General features: G+C 42.9%; 2 protein-coding genes across 2 annotated transcripts; one reads left to right on the top strand and one right to left on the bottom strand.

Moving 5' to 3' along the window:
* Window positions 1-3,688: 3,688 nt before the first annotated feature.
* Window positions 3,689-7,449, bottom strand: LOC128739269 (uncharacterized). The gene is made up of 4 exons (XM_053834748.1): window positions 7,304-7,449; window positions 6,026-7,004; window positions 5,491-5,961; window positions 3,689-5,428 (listed from the first exon to the last, which is right to left on the bottom strand). The coding sequence occupies exons 1-4, from the start codon at window positions 7,447-7,449 to the stop codon at window positions 3,689-3,691; spliced, it is 3,336 nt and encodes a 1,111-aa protein (XP_053690723.1).
* A 16,957-nt stretch (window positions 7,450-24,406) lies between these two features.
* On the top strand, window positions 24,407-25,586 carry LOC128743632 (rhodopsin-like). The gene is made up of 2 exons (XM_053840246.1): window positions 24,407-25,120; window positions 25,179-25,586. Exons 1-2 carry the CDS (start codon window positions 24,407-24,409, stop codon window positions 25,584-25,586), a joined length of 1,122 nt encoding a protein of 373 aa, XP_053696221.1.
* Window positions 25,587-25,819: the final 233 nt, after the last annotated feature.

Here is a 25,819-nt window from a genome sequence, read left to right on the forward strand (position 1 = left end):
ACGAACAAATGGTGCGTGGGAACTCTATATTCACGGCCTTGTTGAGGGTCTGCCGCAGTGTAAAGGTTTGATCCGTTGTAGACCGACCTCCGACGAAGCCGGCTTGATAAGTTCCCACAAATCTGTTCGCAATTGGTGATAGTCGGCAGAAAATGATTGATGGACAGCAGAAATGATTGATGGACAGCACGTTATAGGTGGTCTTGAGAACGGTGATCGCTCGATAGTTCTTACAGTCCAACTTTTCGCCCTTCTTATAAATCGAGCAGATCCCCATCTTTCCACTCCTCCGGTAGCTGTTCCGTATCCCAAATTCTAACAATTAGTCGGTGTATACAAACGGCCAGCTTTTCTGGTCCCATTTTAATAAGCACCGCTCCGATGCCATCTTTTCCAGCTGACTTGTTGTTCTTTAGCTGCAAGACGGCCTCCCTAACTTCGCCTATCATTGAGGCTGGCACCTCTTCCACGTTCATTGCACCGTCGAAATCGCCTTTCCCGCCGCCATGGTTCTCCGCCTGGGCGCCATTCAGGTGTTCGTCGAAGTGCTCCTTCCACTTTTTGTTCCGTCAGAATACTGCCATTTTTATCCCGACACATTTCAGCTCGCAGTATAAAACCTTTGCGGGAGCGGGATCGTTCAGTTCCTGGTAGAACTTTCGCGTTTCCTGAGAACGATGCAGCCGCTCCAATTCTGCATATTCTTGCTCTTCTAGGTAGCGCTTTTTCTCCGGAAAAATTTGCTTTCAATACGTCTTCTTCTGTTTGTGTCTTTCCACTTTCTTACGTGAAGCACTGCGCAACTTGACCGCCCGCGCAGCGCGCTGCATCGTTCTGCTCATCTATCAACCTCCTACAATCATCGTCAAACCAATCGTTCCGTTAATTCCGTGCCATATGCCCGATGGAGCTTTCCGATACACTGCTGACGGCTATTTTGATGGTACTTCAACAGTCCTCGAGAGGGGCTTCGTCTAGCTCGTTTTCTTCCAGCAGCGCAGCTTCGTTGTTCACAACGGAGAGTTTTGGGCGCATCTTAACCATTAACGTTAGCGCTTCGATAGGATCTGACGTCGATAATATCTGAGAAGTGTCGACCGTTGATCAAAACGTGGTCGATCTGCGATTCTCTCTGATTTGGCGATCTCCAGGTGTACTTGTGCATGATTCTGTGCTGGAAAAAGGTACTACGTACGACCTACGGCCATGCTCTTGGAGACGGAAAAGTCGATACGTCTTAGGCCCATTTCATTGGTCAGCTGTTGTGTGCTGAACCTTCCAATCACCGGTTTGTATTCCTCCTCCTGGCCGACCTGAGCATTGTAATCCCTGATGATGATCTTGATATCATTTGGACAGCGGTAGTATGCACTCTCCAACTGCGCGTGGAATTCATCCTAGTCGTCATCGGTACTGGTGAGGTGAGGGCTGTGCACGTTGATGATGCTTATATTGAAGAACCGACCCTTGATTTTCATCCTGCATATTCGAGGATTAATTGGCCACCACCCAATCACCCATTTCCGCATCTCGCCCATCACTATGAAAGCTATACTCAACTCGTATGTGTTGCTGCAGCTCTGGTAGATAGTATGTCCATATCTGAACTACGTACCGTTGAGCTCTTCCAGTACTCCTCCTGCAGCGCTATGACGTCGAACTTGCGGCTCTTCAATACGTCGGAGAGCACTCGAGTGCTCCCTTGGAAGTTGAGATATCGGCAGTTCCACGTCCCCAGTTCCCAATCCATAGTCAGTTTTCGTCGCATGGGTCTATTTCGATTGTTTCTTTGTTCTTCATTCCGTCCTTTGGTTTTTCGTGGTGACGGCTTGCAAATGCTGCTGCACCAATCCCCTGTTTCGCTGGAAGGCCAACGAAGCTCCTTCCCTGTCGGCATATGACCTTGGCTTCCACCGGGTTTGGTTACTCGATCTCCACCAAGGTTAGGTTGCTCGTATCCCGGCTGGTACCACGTGGCGGTAGGGATAGGAGTTGCTTAGGAAGAGGCTGTGAACCACTGTAAGGCCTTTTTTATGCCTATTACAGGTGCACAAGGCACCGATGGTGCGCATTATTCAGCCGTTCACCAGCCACAAGAATGGCAAAATAGAATTGAACAAATTTTTTTCCGGTTCTTTTTTTTTTGTCTGCGTCTTGCAAAGCTGCAAATCCACGTGCAAAGCTGGAAAATAGCGAAAACCCAATATTTTACTTTTGCCGCAATCCATCGTATACACAATATTTTAGGCTACTACGATTATTATCGGTGAAAAGCATCCGACTCATCGAGCAACGCCGTTGCCGTAGTCGTTAGGGTAACCAAACAAGGCAACTGTGATGGAACAGCAGTTGATTGGTTAATATGGTCGGTATTAAGTCAGACCGAACCAAGTAGCAAATTTCTGATTTTGAGAAAGTTTGTTCAAAGTTTGCTGCTTTGTATGGTTTATAGATATCAATCGTTCGAAACCATCTCATAGTTCAGGCTGTTTACAACATTTGTAGTCTGTTTAAAGTAAAAGGTAGCTTATAAAATTCTTGGTCATTTGCTGTCATTACTCACTTTTTTTTAAATTTTGCGACTTGGTCCGGACTGAGCTAAGCCATAAGTTGCAAATGGCAATCTTTCCGAAATCCCAAAATTTATTGCCAGTTATCCATTGTGGAAAAGGTCGATGATTTAGTGTTAAATTGTTTTGGTGCTTCAGTTTGTTTCGAGGTACGATGCTGATCTAATAAACAACTCGTATGCTCGAATCTCGGCTGGGCGGTGCTGCTAGGAAGAGTCAGTAGTATCGTTGCACTAGCCCCGTAATTGTTCTGTACTCTAGCAGGGAGCAGGCCGACTACTAGGTTTGTCGATAAAGAAGGATCAAGTCCTTAAGACGATTACTCTTAGGGTTTTGTTTTACGACGTTAGGGCTCATCGTCATTTTTGTGCTAACAAAGTACTTGGCATGAAACATGGGAATGGGAGCGAGTACAACCGCATTGTGTATCTTGATCTTGAAGTGATGGGCAAACTGCGGCCCGCGGGCTGCAAGCGGCTCTTGGATATGGTCCTTGCGACACACGGTCTGATGTAATGATTGTTGGACAAGAACAGTAGGTTAAATTTATTAATATCAGAAGTCATTCCGGGCCGCGGATCTAATGAGGAGATCGGATTTGGCCAACAAAATGCTTATACCGTGGCCACCACTGATTGATACCAGCACGGAGCGCTCACTTTGGGGGTATCTGGGAAGCAGGCGTGAAGCATGTTAAATATCGCATTATAAAAACTATCGGAAATAGGTTGTCTTACGAGGAACTTGCTTGCTATTTTTTGTTACTTTTATAAATGCCTCCACATGCCTTGTTAAGGAATTCAACTAAATAAAATTCAATTATGTTGTTGGTGGTGGATGGAGAGCTGGACTGGAGACTGGAGAACTGCTGGAAGCAGCAGCTGTTCTTCAAGAACCATTACAATCCACTTGCTCCTTAGAAGCTGGTTAGAACTATCAACATATCTGTTAAGATTTTGCCAGCTCTAAGGTCCATAGTTTTGTTATTCATACTGAGATTGCGCCATCCTTTAAGAGACTTTAAGTTTTATAGATATTTAAACAGTTTATTGACTTCTTTATTATTTATTTCGAATCTAGAACTGTAACAACAAATAACTAACAACAACTGCGCGAACCTACATCCGGGTTTCGTTGGAACTGTGTGAACTGCCGCCCGCAGTGTAAGCGCGATTATCATACCCCCCAATGGAGGTTAGAGCATTCAAACTTCCCGAGTTTTGCCTGTGCCGTTGCATTCCGATCGAAAGTAGCTGCGAATCGCGGTGCTGCTGCTGCTGGTGGTGGTTCGTCAACTGTTCGAAACTGTTCAACTCGTGCTGGCTGGCGGTGGTCGCCCGCGGATGGCCCTCCTCCGCTTCGCCGTTGTCGGCCAGCTCATCCGGGTCGTCGTTGCGTTCCTTCCGTCGACGCATCAAAAATTCTTCGAATTTTCGATTACTATCCCAATTGTTGATGTCGAAGTTTTTCAACGATGAGCTTGGCTTTCGGCTTTTTTTCGATTTGGATTTTATAGGAACTTTTTGCGGTGTAACCACCAGAGTGGGAACTTTCGGCGTTGTTTGTTTCGAGGGTTTTTCGGTGATTGCGACCGAATTTGACTGTGGAATGGGAAGCTTCCTGTTTGGCTCTGGGCTAGCAGAGATGGTTGGAAGTGGAGGAGGTAGTTGACTAGTGGACACTTTTCGGTAGTGTTCATCGGGAATCTGACTAGGGTGTGAGGAGCTTAGATCGTAGGAATGCAGGGAACCTTTCGAGGAGGCGATGGATATTTTTCTTGATGCCTCGCTTGCACTGATAGAAACCTGTGAGATTTTGCGTGGTGTTGAACTGGTGGAATTTTTTCTTGATTGTGCTCCAAATTGCTGTGATATTTTTCGTATACGACCCAGATCGTCCTTCAATGGATGGGATCGAGGTGGCAGCGGAGGCGGAGGAGCAAAAGCAGTGGCCGTCCCTCTAGGTTTCGGAAGGGGAGGTCCGCATTCGAGTTCGAAATGAATGCTTCTCTTACGTTTAGACATGAAGTATGTTTCGATTTCTACCAGACTTTTTCCTTCCGTCTCCGGCAGAACACGGTACAGTATTATGGCACCTACGATAGCTATGGCAGAATATATACAGAATGTACCTGGCAGTGAAAAGGTGGACAGCATCCAGAGGAAAAGTTTGTTTGCTAGAAAGCCGAAAATATAACCAGTTCCACCAGCAATGCCTGAAGCTCCGCTTCGTATCGCTGGGGCGAACAATTCGCCGATCAACATCCACGGAATTAATCGAATTCCCATGTGCGTTAGGAAAGCACTCGCTAGCAACAGGGTCAACGGTATCCACAGAAACTTATTCTCGTTGGTATTGGGTATTTTTACTAGAACATCCGAGGGAATCGCTGATTTAACATACTCCCCATAATGAATGCTGCTATTCAAAGCATCATCGTATGATCCGTTCAAATAATACGGTGTGAAACTTTGGTGATCATACACAGCATCTGATGATTTGTTGAGCAATGTGTTCATAGTTTCGTTTAGAGCATCGATGATGGTGTCGTTTGTTTCCGGAATGACCGTGATCACCGTGGTATGATTGAGTGGAATGACACGAATGTCGGTTCTAATAGCCGATACATTGGCTACAATGTTGTTTACCGTGGATCCAGGTATTGAACTTAGAAAGTAGGCGTAGAATGCGACGGAGAAAAAACAGATTGCACATCCGACTGTTGATACGAAAACCAGCGGTCGTTTACCACTAAAATGTACGAGGCACACACAAAACAGAGTTCCCAGTAGTTCCGAAACTCCTAGCAAAATTGTGGCGTAGTACTTATCGATTGGTGCTTTCAGGGTATGGAAGATCTGAAAGGAAACCGTTGCATAATTATAATTTATTAATGTGAAAAATAAACAAAAGGGTTTACCTGAACAGCATAAGTTTGAAGTGTGGTCATGCCGGAAAAATGTCCAATAAAGAAACATAAGCTGATGACGCAAAACGGTTGTATGAACGAACGAGACCCGTACTTTTTTATCTTCTGTGCTAGTGTGTAGTCTTTGTTATGTTCGATGCTTTCCTGCATATGTTTCCGTATTTCGGAAAATTCAGTTTCGACTTCTTCCTCGGAAACCCAGCCGCGTAACCACGCTAGAGCTCGCTGAGCGTGTTTGTATCTGCCTTTTCCAGCCAACCAAACTGGGCTTTCGGGAACGAAAAACAGCAGCAGAAACGAAATAATAGGAACGCAAGCGCTCCACAAAGCCACCGTACGCCATCGCAGAAAACTACCCATCAGGAACTGAATCAGAACACCGATGATGACGCAGGTTGATCCGGTTGCCGCCAGCATTCCACGATATCGAGGCTGAGTAATTTCCGACACATAGGTCAAAACCTGATTTTGAAAAAAGTCAAATAAAAACTTTTTTTTTTTTAGATTTAGATCGATAAAAACTTACCGGCGCTTCGCTAAGACCCCCGCTGAAACCGGCCAGCGCGAGGCCACAGTACAGAAAGTGTACATCGTCCGCAAAGTGAAACAGCAGCCACGCAATCAGCATCGGTATGTTGACGATCTGCATCGCACGCCGTCGACCGATCGGTTGGGTTAGCATTCCGGAAAATACACAACCCAGCGGAACGCAAATCAAATTGATCGAACTGAGCCAGGAAATTTGATCCCTACTCAAAACGAAATCCTTTTCGTAGCTCGGTACTCGTCCATCACCGCCTTGGATTGCTGGAATCACAATGGTTGGAAAACCGAGGGTCATCCCGTACCCGAGCAGCAGGACGTTTTTAACGCCAACCGCTAGAAACTGTGCCAAGGCAGACCGATTCAGGCATGGTGCCTCATCATCGTCATAACCGTCATCATCGTCGCCATCCAAGTTTCCAATGTACATCTCTTTACTGATATCTGAATTCCCGTGTACCAGACCGGGGTGAGCATGGTGGAGTTGCTTCATAAACTCCTGCCTGATGTCCTTGTCGTTCTGAACTCGACTCGAACTGCCCTTTTTGATGGCCAACTCAAAAGGGTCAGGATCTTTGAACGTTTCACCTTCGAACACAAATTTACTTTTCTGCTTCCCGTATTGCGTCTTTCGGACTGCCAACTGGTATGGATCCGGATCTTTAAAGGTTTCTCCCTCAAAGTTAAATTTTTTCTTTTTCTTCTTTCGATTGCCTTTGTGCATCATAGGATCGTCCTTCCTTTTGCCTTTGGTCCGTAGTTCCTTGAAGTCGGCCTGCAGTTCGTGAAAGTCGTTATACTTGCTTGCATCGTACTGTTTTTTCTTGTCCTTCTTGGTAAGCTCACGGTAGTTGCTGAAGCTATCGCAAAGTTCAGGATTCCGAGGATCGAAACGCTCCACGTAGTGCGACGGTTTAATCTGACCGCCAATGTGATCGTTCAGCTCGGGGTTGTTGGCGAATCTAAAAAAGACGACGAGAGCAAAATGTTAATAAAGTAGAGCGGTGAACATCATCGATCAGGTGATGTTTGCGTCGGCAATTCGGATTTACGAAGTGTTAATTTCCACGGAATAACAAGTCGACACCGATGATGTTTAGCATTCAATTAAGAGAGAAAATAATACGAAATGGAAATGTTTAAAGGTAGTGTGTCTCTGATTGATCTATGTCAGTTGCCACGTCATCCCCCGGAAAGGCAATTCCGGTTATCGACACGACGGGCTGCGCGTGCCAATGTCCTTAAAATTACCTCGTCGAACGATGCACTGTGATGCAATGTGCACATCAGACCAGTAGCCATTGAACTTGAATAGAACAAACGGTAATATTCATTGATCGGAGCGTTATCGCTATGCCATACCGGTAATAAATAATTAACCTCTCCCTGCAGCTCGTTGCTGCTCATATTGGCCAGTTTATTTCGAATTAATTTTATGTTCGATTGATTATTGCTGTTAAAGCTTACGTGTGCTGTGTGCTTTATGCATGCAAACAAACGGCGTGCTTTGATTGCTCGCGTTATCCATTTGTGTGGTTTTTGATTATGATGTAGAAAAATTCAAATAATGTTCATGTATCCAAGGATACAGGTGTCTTTGATGTTATGTTTGCGACAGCCAATGCATATTTTTGCGTAAAGCTTGCGTAATTAGAAGCTCTGGTACTTATTATAACTCTTTCTGGATATGCAAAGACTGTGCCGATTTTGGAAACATCGGTCTACAGAAAGAAAACAGTAGTGCTGCTGCATCGGCCAGTAATATAAAGGCTACAAATACCGACATTGTGAAAAGCCTGGGGGTAATCGCAAAGATTTGATGCCAAATACCTCCAAATGTATAGACGTGCAAATAGTGGCAATCCTGTTGAAATAATGGGACGCAAGTAGCACTCGTGGTTCAAAGCCTTTGGCGGGCTCGATTAAAACAGTATCGTTGAGCAACGACTGCTTTTGGATTTACCTTTAAATTGGTTGCTTTAAAGTTGGCATCAGTCGTGATCTGAACCAGAACCCACTGCTTGCCGCATTATGGGAGACCTCAGCCCAATTGACCCCATGACGGGTGAACGACCATCAGAGTCGGACGACCGAAAGGTGGAAGCCGGAGAACGAAGGAAATGGAGAAGAGATGTCAGCTTCAACGATAGGCGAAGTTAAGGAGGCCATCATGCAGCTAAAGAACAATAAATCGGTACGAAAAGATGGCATCGGAGCGGAGCCTATTAAAATAGGGCCAGAAAAGCTGGCCCCTTGTCTACACCGGTTGATTGTTACAATTTGGGACACAGAATAGTTATCGGAGGAGTGAAAAGATGGGATTATTTAGACTAATCTCAAGTTTTTTTTTTTTAGTCTTGACCTTGAAATGTGGTCATACATATATATTAATATTTTTTTGAAACGATGGTTCTACAATTGATGAAGGGACGGTAGGAAAAGAAATGAAAATTTTTTGGTGAAGGTGGGGAAGAGCGGAAAGGAAGGGGGGGGTATTGGTAGCTATGCTTGACAAGTAGTCATTTTGACTCCTACCTTTTGTCCAATACTGGAAGGTGCATGGGATTATTTACCCGATGCCCGATTATTTACTCAATGCCGCCTACAAAATGCTGTCCCAAATAATTTTCCGCCGCCTATCACCAATTGCGAACTCTTTTTTTGGGAATTTATTAAGCCGCTTCATCGAAGGATGGTCATCAAGGGATCAAATATTTACACACTATGGCAGTTCCTCCAAAAAGGCCGTGAATATAGCGTTCCAACGCACCATTCGTTGATTTCAAAGCCACATATGATACTATCGATCGAAAAGGGTTATGGAGAATCATAGACTGGAACGGCGGTCTCAGTAAACTGATCAAACTGATTCAACCTACGATGGATGGTACACAGTGTTCTGTTCAAATTTCGCGTAGATTGTCAAGTTCATTCGAATTACAAAGAGAGCTTCGTCAAGGTCAGGATCGCTAATGCCTACTGTTCAATGTCTTGTAAATCAAGCGGTAATGGCGGCCAGTCGGTACAACGCACTGGTGGATACACTGTCCATAAACGCAAAACAGCCCCGTGTGATTTTTCACCACTTTTAGGATAAGCCTAGAACAGTAAAGTAAGATGTTTGTTCCAAAAATGTTGACTACCGAATACCAAACTATGTCATTCCCACGTTACAAATGAACGCATAAGAGTGTCAGTAGTAAAAACATAACAATAAACATCTGTTTTTTGAAAATACCTGGACCGATTTGACTACAATAACTACCAAACAGCAGGCTTTGTGGCCTAGAAGAACGTTATTGAACAGAATTTGGATTGGATGGACGGTTCTGAAGATATGAAAGTTGAACATAGAACTACTCTGAATTGTAAAACAAGACCACTGGCAGTCATATAATCAGTTTCTAGTCAGATGAGTTCCTAAGTTGAACTGAAATACAATGTGACAACTCTAAGGACTCGAAATTGGAAACTAGTTCATTTCTCGTGCTATAAAGTGTCCAGGACCACACTCCGCGCCAGCTATAGAATTAAACGAGTGCAGAAGAGATTCATACGAAGCCGCTGTGACGAGAATCGGGAGTCGCGAAGAAAAGCACAAAAACGTTAAAAACAAGTTGGATCGTTGTCATCAGTCGAGCGTGAAATTTTAATTACTGCGGTTATTTGCATGTCCGCAACAGGACACATAACGGTCTAGTTACAGGTGCTAATCCATTCCGGAGTTGGCGTGAAGGACGATCTGACAGTTGGTGCTTTTTCACTCTTCTATTCTGATACATTATTCGCTGCTTATGCTAAGTAAGCGTGTAACTCATTTGAAAAATAGTACCACAGCATTGCGCGTAACTTCTACAGCTGCCAAATTTAGGAAAATTTGGGACCTTTAATAACTATTATTAAAAAAGTTTCGATAACCTTTCATCTATTGACAAATGAACAAACAGTGCCTTTGAAATTCGTAGAATTGATGACGGTCCATTTCTCCTTAAACTGCAGCAAATCGCAGTTTGCATTCCCCCAGTTTCAATAAACCGGTTAGTTCTCTGCTAGAAAAAAGAAAAAAAAATCTATATTTTCACATCAGAGATTTTCTAATTGTCAAGCATTAGGATGTCTGTAAAAGCATAAACTTTTTACTTGTTTGAATAACAAATTAGACAGATATGAACCTGCTTATGCTTGTTATTGGGACATTTTTTCGTTGAAACAGCCTAATTGCCGTGCCTCTAGATCTTGTCTTATTTGCATATCCCAAACCAGTGCAGACAATCCGGCAAAAGACGTCATACTTAGACTAATACGACGTCAAATAACATGTTCGCAGGCCGGATTTAGATTAAAAATGCTTGCAGTTTTCATTTCTTTAAATACATGGTAAATATATTTTTATTTAAGTTCAACTTTTGATTCACTGAAACATAACTTTATTCTAAAGTTTTTTTACTAATTAGTTATCGTTAAATAGCATTAACACCGTCATTGCAAACCTAAAGAAACTCCAACCAAAGAAGTCACATGTAACGAAAACGTGCAAAGTTTTGATCTCAAATATAAATAAACACATGGAGAAAGGTTACGTTACGACGGGAAATAGTGGACAACAATTCTTAGCAGCTGGTAATAATCATATTTGACGCACACAATCCGTAAACTTTACCTAAAAGATAAATATATACAAAACCGGTAAAACTCTTTCAAGTTATACTGAATTTGCGTCACGGAAAAAAACAGAGAAACGCAAAAGCTCGCCTGTTTGAGTTGTGCGATTGGTCGTTCAACAGCTGGGCAGGATGTGGGTGTAGATGCTTTACTTATAGCAAATTCGTTTATTTTTTATTAATCTGGGATCGTTTTTACTTTAACCCGAATATGAAGCACGTCCGGTATGCCGGAAGGTTTCAAGTTGCGTTCTGAAATGACACACTTTTGTATTCATTTGACGTGAATTATGGGTTAAACCTCCAACATGTAACATCATAGAAATTATCGGATCAAGCCGATAGTATTTATTCCATGTCAATTTAGTAAAAAGAAGCTTAAAGCAGGTTCATACATAAATAATTGTTAGATTAATAATTGTTTGTAATAATTATCCAAATGAATGCAATATGAGAAAGAATCTATAAACAGGTTTTTGACAGGTCCAGAGCATTGTATTGTGGAGAAAGAAGAGCCAACAAAAGGGACACAATTGAGAAACGGCCGGCCTGTCGATAAAATTTAAATGGGCTTATGTAAAAATTTCCGGGCTGAACTGCGACCCCGACACTGCGGGGTTGTCTCTATCAAAGGAAAAGGGCCAAATAATTAAAAGGGGCTACGTTTCCTTTGCATTTAGACCGATTTCCATCGCACAAGAAGTTGAAAGATAAAAAGGAGGGGGGTTATGAAGGGGAGTTAGAGAGGACGAAGACGACGAGGGATATAGCATTGTAGCCTACGCGTCAGAAGTGGGAGCAGTCTGGGGGAAGCTAATAGGGGAGGGACGAGGAACGGAGCATTAATGCATGCTCCGCCGAAACTCCGAAACGCCGGACGGTTCTTCATCAAACTACATTATCAGCAGAGAAGATTGACAATAGGTAGAGGTTGTGTTTCTTTTGCATTTAGACCGATTTCAGTTGCGCAAGTGACGGGATCATAAAAAGCGGGGCTTATAGCGGGGGGGTTCACCGATGAGGGATATATGGAAAAATAGTTTTGTTTCGCTTCCATTATAGGGATTTTCAGGGAGCAAACAGATGCATAGCTATTTGCTGGGGCTGATTGGGAAGGAGCTAACAGGGAGGCGAGCCATAACTCCGGAACGCCTGGACAGTTCTTTACCAAACTTGACACATTTTTTGACAAAAGAATCAGCGCAGGGGGTTGACAAAATGGGGAGACAGTCTCTAATAAGCAGGGAGCAAGGTTAAAATGGGTAAAGAGGTGTGTTTCTCTTACATTTGGAAAGTATTTCTGAAAGGGTGGAACGGGGTGGTCATTAACAAGGGAAGATTAAAAAAAAACGTAAAAAAGATTGGTTTATAGGGATTACCGGAGAGAATTACAACCCAAGTTGCACACATTAGGTCCATTTAGTTTAAACAACCGGATTACAACTGAAATTAGTCATAATTCGGTTACCACAACTGCTTTGTAACAACCGTGCTAGTAGGGAAGTGGTTGGGGGACAACAGCAGGAGAACTAATAGAAGGTAGACATTCAAATGCAAAAAATTAGTTTATGCGTTCATTCCTTTGGCTTGGTTTCCTCCACCGTGCGTCGGTTGAGGCAGTACAGGAACGCAATCTATTGGCATTGGCGTAGCTAGGAAATTTCCCTGGAGGCGGCCTAGGGGGTGCCTCCCAAAAAAATTTGGTTATAATCCTGTTACGCCGGCTGTTACCGATAGCACAGGTTTCGTAGGGAATTACTAGGCGGGCTTCATGGGGACCTACGCAACTACGGACCAGATGTTTACCATCCGACAGATCTTACAGAAACGTCGAGAGTACAACGTACATCACATCACTTTATTGATTTCAAAGCAACATAAGATACAGTCGATCGAGGCCAGCTATGGCAGATAATGTACGCACACGGGTTTTCGGAAAAACTGACGCGATTGATCGAAGCTACATTAGATGTAGTGATGTGTTTCGAGCATATTTTGGACTTTCGAGTCCCTTTGAATCGTGGTGAAGGTTGAGACAAGGGAACGGCTTATCTTGCATGTTATTCAACATCGCTCTTGATGGGGTTATCCGACGAAAATGGAGTCTAGAAAGATTGAGCTAAAAATAAATATGTCGAAGACCAAATACATGAAAGAAGGAGGCTCAAAGGAAACAAACGCGTGCCTCCCTCGACGGTAACTGTGGACGGAAGATCCAGCGGCATATTTAAGCGAGAAATCAGATCTACTTTGACCTTCGCAGAGCGCTACGATAAAGAAGCATACGCCGCCGTACGAAGAATAATTATTCTTTATGAACTTGTCACTGCTCACGGAGGACATACGCGGCCTTGCCGTCTTCGAGCGGAAGGTGCTACGGATGATATTTGGTGGAGTACAAACTGAAAGCGGAGAGCGCTGGACAGGTAAATCACGAGCTACAGGCACTGTTTGGAGAGATTTCTATCGTGCATTTGGCGAAAGTCAGTACGCTACGGTGGGCCGGACACATCGTAAGGATGCCGGACGACAGTGCGACGAAAATAGTTCTCTTCAAGAACTGCACTGGCACCAGGAACCGGGGGGCTCAACGTGCAAGATGCCTTGACCAGGTCGAAAGTGATTTGCGACTTCTGAGACGACTAGGAAATTGGCGACGAGAAGCCTAATTTGAATGGAGACGAATGCTTCCAATGGGGAAAATTTCTGGAGGGGTATTACTGTGGGTATGGTCCGAGGAGGAACTAGTGGTGGATCGGTTGAAGGGTCTTATACGCTCGGTCTGTTCGAATGGTCATCGGCTGAAATGCAGTAATTGCCGAAGTAGGGGACATGTATATAATGTGCCCCAGGTGGCAATACGCCCTAGTTCGTTTATTCGCAAACTAGCATAAATTAAAATGCAAAACTAACGAGAAACTTTAAAATACGATGAAACCAGCCTACTATGCAAGTTTGACAGTTGTCACTAGCTGTCAAACCAAAAGAAAAATAAATTTGTCTTCTAACAGCTTCCGATGTAATTTTTTGCATCGTTTCCGTAAGCTCTCTTGTCGTTAAAATCTTTTAGCTTGTAACGATTCGATCGCATAGAGTTGAGTTCTAAAACATTATCTCAGGCGAAAACCAGGTGAAAAACACTTAGTTTATGTAATTATTTAATATTTTTCCCAACATGTCGAATGCGGCCAATATGTCACACTTGCGATGGTGCAATATGCCCTATTGCAAATTTGGCTATAAATACTGATTAATAGATACGAGTGACAGTCTATTACCACTATTAGCAAAAACGAAAAGTTATCGCAGGAGACCGAAACAAGGCTTATTTTATGTGAAAACACAATGGTTTGAGATTATCTAAACAAGTTTAACTTTCCACAAAATAGCATTGGCATATCAATCTCAAAAATAGTCGAAACACAACGTGGAGCGTATTATACTACAGCTGGGGCATATTGCCCGCACAAATGAGAAACCCAAATTTTAGACGCTGTTTAAATAATTCTTAGTATTTTTATTCCACAATATTAAAGGAAGTAAACAGTTGCAATTGCTTTTCAGCTCAAAAAGTAACATATACACGTCTATTCTGTATTTCGAACGGATTTATGTTTCGTTCGAAACTGGCATTTCGTTCGAACAAACAGCGGCTCGAACGAAAGATCTTCATATGAAAAAACAACTCGAACGAAATATTTGCCAAGTCGATCGAAATATTTCAACTCATTCGAAATACAGAATATGGGTGTATATTCGTAATTGTAACGTTATTCATGGGATGCCTGTTTAAGATATATCCATTTATTCTTAAGGGGGGCATATTATATTACCTTACCTTATACCCGTCCTCAACTTCTCATACGAAATTCCGTCACAGACTGAGGCCGTTGCAAAACGGATTAAATGTTCACGTTGCGAGAGTTTCTCGACTAATTTCCAGAATTAAACTTGCAGACCCAATATATTTTATATACTTCAACGCAGTGTACGATTCAATACAGCGACATGGATTGATTGTACAACATTTCCCAATTAGCATTAAGATTATCGTGTGAGGGTGTTTTGGCTCTTTCGACTCATTTTTACAGTATTAACGTTAATCTTTCGACAATCACGGCTTTCTTGATCGGTCGAGGAAAAGCAATCGTGGAGTTCCGTTCGTAGGTTTAGTGTTAAACTGATTAGGCTGATATGTGCCTCTCTTGATGGTTTCTCGTCAACCGTCAGAATAGCGGAGGATGGGATTTTTAACTCGTTTGTGGCGTTATGGTTTGAAACAAGGTAACGACCTGCCGAATCTACTGTTCAACAAGCTTTGGAAGGAATCCTGTGAAGGCCGACGTGTAGAGAAGCCGTACCATCATTGCGAAGACTCATATGCTTCTGCGTAGAAGAAATGGCCAACTTAACCCGAGAGGGTTCCAGCGAGCCCGGGAAAACTACCAAGAGTTCCGAACGAACTCTCTAGAGAAAAGGATCACCGACCGTCTTTGATTACCAACGATTGGCTTATGCGCCACCTCAGAATGATGACCAATCGTCAAGTTGATTGCCCAGCTTGAGACTCTAACGTAGTTAGGTCAAAATGTCTTCCTTCGAAAAGGTTCAAAGTACGGTAGGCTTTCCTCAAAAATCTCCCGGGCAAGTCTTATCCGCGAATTCCACCGACGACCATTATCGACAACTTCACCCTGAAACCGCTAGTCAACATCCCAACTTCCTACAAGAAAAAGCTTCTCATCACAGGCAAGTTTCCTCCACTCGACACCAGTGGACCTGACCGTATGGGAATTTTCAAATATCGAAAGTTAACACCTTTCTCCACCGAGAATTCTAACCTTCGAACCGCGACAACATACTCGCACCGAGACACAAGATTCTTAAGTGTCTTAAACGCTACAAAAACAAAGTACGTGGTGGTAGTCAGGGAGCCTGGTAGCCCCTCGGATATGTGTATTGTGGTAACACTGAATCTCCCGGTGCCCTCTACTGTCTCGAGGCGTGGAATGCCAGAACCGGCGTTTAGGCCGAGTTTTTAAAGAACTCTCCGTTGCATAGAAATCAACATGCATACCAATATGGAAACCGCATTGCTTTGCGTTGTGACGTTAATTGAGAAATCGCTCAAATATCAAGTGACGGCACTTTCGGTTTTCCTTGATATTGAGGGCGCTTTCGATAACACGTCCTTTCTTTTTCAAAACGGAATCGAATGCAATATGCAATGCAATGCTTTTAAGCAGAGAAATCACAGCAGCATTGAGGGATGCATTGGTCACGATTTCGATGATGAAAGGAAGCCCACAGCGGGCTCTCCCACCCTTGCTTTGACCGACACATTGCTTCACAAGCAACGAATCTTGGTTACGAAACTATTGCTTGCGTCGAGGACGTAGGACTTATCGTCAGAGGGAACTTTGACACAGTGCAGCTAGGAGCTATGATGATAATGTTATGAAGTTTACAAGAGGGGTTTAACATAAACCCCGCAAAAGCAGTCGTTATACCATTCACTAGGCGAGCAAAACGTACTGTTATTCCCCCTATACTGATTGGTGTCAGGCTGAAACCAAACTCCTCGAAATAATTCTGGATAAAAAACCGAACTTCCCAAGGAACATTTTTGTTGTATAACAGCTTAAGAAGCGTTTGCTCCATTGGTTTTGTTTTAGCTATACAATAGTTGCAGAAGCTACTCTTAAACAAAAATGTTTGTTGGGTTATCTGTCCACCTGGCATACAAAAAAGAGCCTCGCTGCCTGTCCTGCACAGGGCCTCGCGCGCTGTAACGCCGGCTCCCGTGGACGTTGAATGAGAACTTTTGGGCGTCTTTGAGCGTAACATTTTATAATCAATTCTCCGCTGGTCACATACCGAGAATGCCGGATGAAAATCAGCAAAGCAAACAATATTTAGTGAGGATTCCGAAAGAAGTCAACGACTTAGTGACAGATCTATCAGCAAAAATTGGACGTGCGCTGCCACCAAGGATGTTCGGAGCAATGGGAGCAGATGCAGATTGGCAGTCCAAGAGAGAAAGATGTGGATTCGACATTGAATCAGTACTTCGGATTGTTCCACAAAGTTAAAGTAAATAGAGATGTAACGCAGTGATTGATTGCTGACATGAAAATTGACAGTATTTCGCTTTGATTTCCAGCCCGAATTGACTCCAATCTCACCACAATGAGAGATAACCGATCGATGTCGCTAACCATCACAGAGCTACAAGGTCCAAGTCAGACACTAATTTCGGAGAATAAAACAAAACACATATCAATCGTTCAACGGAAACATAAAAGTAGCGTTTAGTGCTCAGGTTATTTGTCCAATAATTGAGAAATTCTTGATTGGTAATTGTTCATAGTACTGCAAAAATATCATATAACTCATACTCTATGATGATGTAATTGACTTTACTTTTGTTCCAATAAATTGTAAAAAACCTTAACGTGGTCAATATAAACTATTTAATTTTTTTAACGGTGCTTTGTGATTAGAAAACCTTTCATTATAGATAACTTAGCAGATCAGATATATAGTACACACGTGATATATGCCAGAATGATGTCTAGCTTCTGGAAAAATTATGACTGATATGTGGCCCAAGTGTGGCCACTGCTGTTGCTAGAGTGTAACACGTTTTGAAAACATGGGTAGAACTTTTTCCCAATGCCTTTTCCGAGCGGTCAGCTGTCGGTGAAGATACATGTAGCTTCTTGAAACACTAACAGGATTATACTTTCGTTTTGGCTCGCTATTTTTTACACTAATAGGATTTTTAACGTTTTCCACTGCTCAGCAAAAAATATAATAAACACTTCCGTTATCACTTGCCGTTAATATTCACTTTCTTTCGGGTCGGCTTGTTTGACGTCACGGCCGTGAAACTTACGAGGCTTCCATATTTGGTGGTCACTCCGCTCTCCTGGATTCCACAGAAACACTAAATGCTGCGATGGTTCGTAAAATACTGAGTATGACTTTTTATGGCATTAATCTGGCTGGTACCTCGAAATTTCGCGCCGCGATTATTCGACAATTGATCTAATCGATTAATCCAATTGTGCGATGTTGACCCGGAACGACGAGATTGACTAGAAGGATTCGTTATCGTTAGCACTGCGGTTGATTTCGATGTGCGAAGAATAACGACCGTGCAAATAACCAAAGTACACAACAGGATCGACAACGGTCACCGCGGCTGAACGCAGCAAAATGTGGAAAAAATCGCCACAAGGTAAAGTGGATCGCAATGAAGCGTTCAAAGTTAGCTGCCCCTGCACGAGCGACGCGTAACCGTACGCGTAAATGATAACAAATTTATCAGAAGCCGGCCAGGAGAAGCGATTCTAGCCGTTAAGGAAGCGCGAGCACGCGCTATCGATCTTGTTTCGCGGCGCTAACTAATCGAATGTTTGCTATTCTGCTTAGCGCGGTTGCTTTTGGGCTTCGATATGCCTAATCGACGTTTTGCAAACGAGACGTGTTGCGGCGGGCCGCCGTCACCGGACCGCCGCCGCCACCGCCGCAGCTTTACGCTCTGATGACGCGGAAGCTGCTGGACAATGCACGGTTTGCGCTCGGTTGGGGTTTCTGTGGTAAAACAGTAATTGCAATGAATTGTTTTCCCTTATTGCTTGATGTGGGGTTTTTTGATGAGCAGATCGGAACAAAGTAGTATGTAAAGTGGGGGAAAGGTTCTGGTTATTCCTAACCATTAATAGTCTCAAATGTTTTGTCGGTTTGAAGTTGTAAAAAGGCTAATGAGGGCGACCTGTCTCCCCTGTTACATTATCTCGGTATCAACAACCATTGTTTGGCATGGAAGGTGATTTACAATTAGTGTAAGTCTAACTCTAGTAATCTCAGAGGTGATTTGGAGGTTCAAGCTTTCTTTTCCTTCAACTATAATGACGGACATTGGGGCGAACCAACCACCGGTTAATGGGGCTTTATTTTTTTTTTATACTAATACTCTTGTAAAGGAGTAATTCTCATCGATATGGGGCCACTACAGACACGAGGTCTTCAAATATTGGAACTTTTGTACTTGATTGGTTGGAAATGGTTAAAAAATGAGAACTACACTTTTAATACTTCTAAACAGTGAACCTCTCGTTCGCGAAGGAGCCCGATAGGTTAGAAAAAAGTTGATTTTTAGCAAACCTTCAGATCTGTATCATATGGTATTTCCTAAGTTTGCAATGAAACAACTAACAAATGGTTTGGTTTCGTAAAGAAGAAGAATAGGGCTTTTTTGGAAGGAAGATAGCAATCTACCTATATATCTAATTTTGGAATAGGAAGATAGCAATCTACCAGCACCTTATCTCCAAACAGACAAACGGGAAATCTGGTGAAGATCAACAAAGCCGCTGGCGCTGGTAAGGACAGTCTGCCGGCAGAGCATGGTAAACATGGCAAAGAAACGCTAGCAACGGCCCTACACTGGGTAATTTCCAAGATTTGGGAGGAGACGAAGTTGCCGGAGAATTGGATTGAAGGAATGATTTGTCGCATCTATAAAAAGGGTGATCCGCTCTACTATCGTGGCATAACGGTGGTAAACGTCGCCTACAAGGTACTCTCCCAGATCTTGTTACGCATGCTGTCATCAATAGCACAAGGTTGCGTAGGGAATTACCAGGCGGGTTTTCTTGGGGCTCGCTCAACCACCAAATTTTTACCGTCCGACATCTTAATTGATTTTAAAGCAGCATACGATACAGTCGATCAAGACCAGCTATGACATATAATGCACGAACACGGTTCTCCGGATAAACTGACACGATTGATCAGAGCTACATTGAATCGAGTGATGAGTTTCGAGGACACTCTCGAGTCCCTTCGAGATGCGGCGAGGTTTGAGAGAAGGTGACGGCTTATCTTGCGTGCTGTTCAACAACGATCTTGAGGCGTTGATCCGACGAGTGAGCATCGAAGCGAGAGGTACGGTTTTCACCAAGAAAAACCAGCGTATAGGCTTTTTGGATAACTTTGATAGCATTGCAAGGAACTTTGCGACGACGAAGAGCAGACTTAAAGCGGAGTCTAGCGGGATTGGAAAGGAGATAAACGCACGCCTCCCACGGACGGTTGCCAGTGATGAACTAGCACTGGCGTACCTTTGGGGCACGTGCCCCACCTTCTATTACAACTTTAATGTATAACAAAATGATTTCTCAATATGCAACTGGGAATATGCAACCACATCAAATTGCATCACGGAAAAAATGCTGTAGAAAATTACCTAGCTGACCGATTTTTTCAAACTTTCTGACAATGAAATATAACTTATTAGTAAGCTTTTGGCATATTTATTTCATTCAACTTTAATACCATAACTGTATGCTCGCACCATACGCTTAACGACATACATGGCAGTCAGTATGGCACCGTCACCCATGGCAGTCAGTATGGCACCGTCACCTTTCCTTTTTCAATATACCAACATCCCAAGTAGCACACTTTTGTCATTTCTGGTTGCTGCAACCTATTTATGACTGAAATTAGTCATTGATTACCACAACTACTAACTACACCTGTGCTACTAGGGATGCTTCCATAGACTCGGAAAACCATCGCAAAAAAAAAAATAAAATCAGTTCAACTAACTTGCTAGCCGTAATGTGATCTTGCAACTCAAAGCATTAACCTTTGCATTCTATAGGTTCTATTAGTAGAATCAATATATATAGAATGCCAGTGTCACTGTTTTTCTACAGGACTCATTGTGGTAAACATGATGCTAACAATCTGTATCAAGTCTGTGCATCGGGAACTTCATTGTCAAAGTTGCTCATTGTTATTTATCTTTTCTTTATCTGTGCGCTGGTTGGTACTGTCATCAGTGCGCTCTCCGCTGTGTTTTTATGCCAGTGAAATGGTTTTAAACGTTCTTTTTCTTTTCGTCCGGATGAATAGAATCCTAAAACTGCAGCCTTTTGCACCGATTATTTCAGAAATTTGAAGCAAGCGAAGTTTCCAATCACATTACTTGGCAGCCATAGTTGAAATTTTAAACTGGTTGTCAAAGTTTGACAATGAAATCCCCCTTTTGATGAATCTCAGACACACACACATTTGCATATATAATGTAAATACATTATCTGCACATGTGTCATGTTTACCACGCGCACTGCAGCGACACTGGCATTCTATATATATATTGATTATACTGTTCTATTACTTTTTGGGGCATAAATTACACTAAATATTGAGATTTCTGCCCAATTAAAATTCATCACTATATTTTCACTTTTTCGCCGTAGATTTCTCATTAATTTTTTTCGGCCGTTCCATTCGTCACATCACCCGCGAAACTTAACTTGAGGCACAGAAAACTTTAACTTACCTCCCGACCGGTAATTAAGTAAGATGTTGATGTTGTCCAAACTGTTCACTTGAATTGATAGGAAAAACTTCACGTCGTTTCGATTGCAATTCCGAACCCGCGACCGTCGTTGTTATACGTTGTCAAGGGAACGGACGTTTATATGGAGTGATGCCAACATAAACACTTGAGCATAAAATTGTCCAATTATTTTCGCTATCAAATTAAAGGTCGTGAGTGTCGATAATGTACTTATAAAATTCACTGATAATAAAATTCTCCGTAAACAACATTTTATGTGATAGAATTACTGTCGGATCTAGTTGAACAGGAAAAATCGATACGCGATTCTACATTTCATAACATAACAGATTATTACCTATTACTAGCAACTCTTTTATCAACAAAACGATAGTGGCAACAAGTACTGAAATCAGTGAAAAAGCAACTGGCCTCTTACGACCTTCACCTTAAATCACTTATAAGGTTCTGTACAACATATGGCTGCAGCCTAATCTATACGAAACCCACTTTTTTCCATGTCTTCCTCAGATTTGACCCCCTTCGGAATGCTTCCGTAGTGCCTGCTTCATAACAGCTCAGTATTTTTCGATGGGCCTTAGTTCCTGTGCGTTGGAGGGTTCATGTCCTTGGGTACGAAAGTGACCCAAGGCTTCGTACCACTCCAGAACATCTTTTGAATAGTGGCGCGAAGTAAGGTCCGGCCAGAAGAGCGTAGGGTCCTCGTGTTCCTTCAACAGAGGAAGCAGACCCTTCTGTAGACACTCCTTGAGGTAGATCTGCCTGCCATTTACAGACCCGGTGGTCACGAACGGCGCACTCCGTTTGCCACATGAGCAGATCGCTTGCCAAATCATGTGTTTCTTTGTAAACTTTGAAAGTTTCTGCTTCCTTATTCCCTCCTATTTGACATCCTATTTGATGTTTCAAGCTTGTGGTGGGCGGTGAAAAACAGTATCCCCGGTAGCTACCGGAAGTCCGCTTTGACGTAAGTTTTATCATCCATGATGAGACAATGAGGCGTTGTCAGCATCTGGAAGTAATTTTCCCACCGTATTTTGTCGTTCGACACGATTTAAAGCCTTCTGCATTTTGTACGTATTCAGTCTCTCCCGTTCATCGGCTTTCTGAACAAAAGAATTGGACAGATTCAACTTTTTGGCCCCATTCCTGATAGAGTTATTGGGATTTTCCCTAAACGCTTCCACGACACGCTTGTGTTCCTGATCACTAATAGAACATCCATTCTGACTGCATTTCTCCTTCCGTTTGATCTTTGATGCTCAGAGTTTCGTAGTAACTTTTAACCACCCAACTCACAGGAGTTGAGTGTACGATTCCGAGTTGTTTTCCGATGTCCGATAAGAGAGTTGAGCATTTTCAAGATGCTTGCGCAACGCTGCTTTTCGGGTAACGCCATTTTTTCCACTTTTCGAACAACGGAACTGACAGCGATCAAATACAGTGTAAACAATACACTCTAAACGATTGCTATCCAAATTTTCAAGAGAAAATATCCAATGGGTAATTCTAATTTTAATAGGCGATAAAAAATCAATTGTGTTATTAATAGATTATGCTTTAAGTCTAATTTCAACTTTATAGGGATGGGAACTATCATTAAAAATCGTTACTTATAACTATCAGTAGTTTCAGTACGTTACTGATAACTATCAGTAAATATCAGTAATTGTACCCATCACAGCATTGTAGCACAAAAATAGGAAATTGTAATAACTGCATTTTTCATTGTAATTTTACATTGTAATTTATCAGGTGGACTTCATGGGAGCTCGCGCAACTACCGACCATATTTTTTCCATCCGACAGATCTTGCAGAAATGTTGAGGGTACATCGCGCCCTCGGATCACATCTTAATTGATTTCAAAGCAACATACGATACAGTCCATCGAGTTATGGTACATAATGCACGAAACCGGTTTTCCGGATAAACTGACCCAACATTGAAACGAGTGATGTGTTTCGCAAGTCTCCCGGACACAGTCGAGTCCCTTCGAGACTCAGCGAGGGTTGGGACAACATGACAGCTTATCCAGTATGCTGTTCAGCATCACTCTTGAGGTGGTGTTGCGACCAGGGAGTATCGAAACGAGAGGCATGGACTCAACATACAAGATGACTTGACCAAGTCGAAAGTGATTTATGACTTTTGAGACGACTGGGAAACTTGCAACGAATGGCCCAAGATCGAGTTGCATAGAGACGACTGCTTGAAACAGCACGAGCCACCCCGGTTCTAGGCTGTGACGACAACGACGACATATTGTGTCACTCTCGTCTATCGTACGCAACTACCGACCATTAACTTTAATCCCACTGATTTTTCTAGCGGGACGACGTTACTGTATCAGCAAGCATCAATAACAGCGAAACCTTACTGATACTTAGTGATATTATTGCTTACTGATAACTATCAGTAATTAATGATAGTTTTCCCATCCCTACAACTTTAATATCGCGTCCAATTTAAGTCAATTTTCAAGTACGATTTGGAGTTTAAATTCAAGTCAACATTCATGTCCAATCACGAGTTCAATTTCAAGTCCAATTTCAATGTCCCATTGTAAAGCCAATTTCTAGTCTAATTCAAGTCCAATTTCCGTCAAATTGAATTCTGATTTCAATTCCGATTTCAAGCCCAATTTATGCTTAACATCTAGTCTAATTTAACTCCAATTTATGTTCGACTCAAAGTTCAATTGCAACTTGCAATTTAAGTTCAGTTTAGTTTTCATTTTGATTTCAAGTCCAATTTAAATTGCACAGGTGGGCCCAAATTGGAACACACACACCGTCTTCTCTATAAAATTTAATGTGAAAAGTCCTAATAGCGGAACTTCGTACTTTGGAGTTGCTAACCTAATCGACCGGAATTTTAGCGATAAATAATTATTCGTGGGTTAACCTAAATAAAATCTAGTTCAAGTAATTAATAACATAATTTAACAGACAAACTATTTTGCACGGAAATTGATGCTTCGTCCCGCTGCGTTGACGGTTTGGTTAATAAGGGGAAAAATGTCCTTGGTTTCTAACCTCGGTCGCTGGAGGGCTTCTGCAAGGGAAATAATAATAATCGCACCTATGCCCGAAGAGGATTTACCAAAAATGGCTCAAATCGAATTAGTGAACTAATAATCGTGCTACAAACCAAATACCGCCACACCTCCAAAAATTGCCCAAATTCGATTAGTGAACTAATAAATATGAACGCATCCCATTCGGCGGTGTTAGTTTCGGTGATGAGTACAGCTCGAAGTAGTTCGCTCGGATTGGCGTTTTTCTTCGACCAGTGAAAAAGGCAGAGAAATTGGCTGAACAATGGGTGCATTCACTGGACCACAATTCCAAGCATGGGGCCAGGAGGCAAGGACCAACATTACCGTGGTGGATAGAGTTCCGCCGGATATGCTGCACCTGGTTGACGCTCACTGGTATCAGTTCCCGCCGATGAATCCACTGTGGCATTCCATGCTCGGAGTAGCCATCGCCGTGCTTTGCGTAGTATCAATGGCCGGAAATGGTTGTGTGATGTATATCTTCACTAAAACCAAATCACTGCGTACTCCATCCAATATGCTGGTGGTGAACCTCGCTTTCTCTGACTTCCTGATGATGTTCACTATGGGACCACCGATGGTCTGGAATTGCTACTATGAAACCTGGGTCCTTGGACCACTGGCGTGTGAGCTGTACGGTATGGCTGGATCTCTTTTCGGTTGTGCATCCATCTGGACTATGACGATGATTGCATTCGACCGCTATAGGGTCATCGTGAAAGGTCTGTCGGCTAAGCCGATGACCAGCAATCGCGCTGCGCTGCAGATACTCGGAGTGTGGGCTGTGTGCCTTTCTTGGACGTTAGCCCCGCTGTTCGGGTGGAACCGATACGTTCCGGAGGGTAACATGAGTGTCTGTGGAACCGATTACCTCACCGACACTCTGCTGAGCCGCTCCTACATCATGGTGTATGCTTCTTTTGTTTATTTTTTGCCTCTGTTTTCCATCATCTATTCCTACATCTTCATTATTAAGGTAAGAATTTGTGATTTTTGCAATGAACATTTTTATTCATCTGTGCTTGTCCAAGTAGGCGGTATCGGCTCACGAAAAAAACATGCGTGAACAGGCGAAGAAAATGAACGTAACCTCGCTTCGGTCGCAGGAGGCTCAAAGTACCAGCGCGGAGATCAAACTGGCGAAGATTGCCCTGGTTACCATCTCGCTTTGGTTCATGGCATGGACCCCGTACTTGGTAATCAACTTTACAGGAATATTCCATGCCGCTCCAATCAGCCCACTGGCAACCGTTTGGGGATCACTTTTTGCGAAAGCTAATGCTGTCTACAACCCAATCGTTTACGGCATCAGCCATCCGAAGTACCGTGCTGCTCTGTATCAAAAGTTCCCATCGCTATCCTGTAACGATCCTGTTGATGACGACCAATCCAAGGGCACAGCCGCCACGTCTGTTAGTGCCGAAGAAAAACCATCGGCATAATATGATTCGATTTGCCTAAGACTGACACGATGTGCACCGAGGACAAACGCAATTGGAAACTAGAATAATCTCAATATGAATAAACATGCTGAATACGCAAGCTAGAAACGGTTGTTTTGTTTTTTACTAACACCGCCCTACCAGTGTCCCCTATCGTTTAAAATGTTTAAATCACTTAGCTGCTAATCTGATAGAATAAATTAGAGCGATTCTGGCGGCAAATAGGTACCTAT

This window comes from Sabethes cyaneus, chromosome 3, assembly GCF_943734655.1.
Source record: "Sabethes cyaneus chromosome 3, idSabCyanKW18_F2, whole genome shotgun sequence".
Lineage (NCBI taxonomy): Eukaryota > Metazoa > Arthropoda > Insecta > Diptera > Culicidae > Sabethes > Sabethes cyaneus.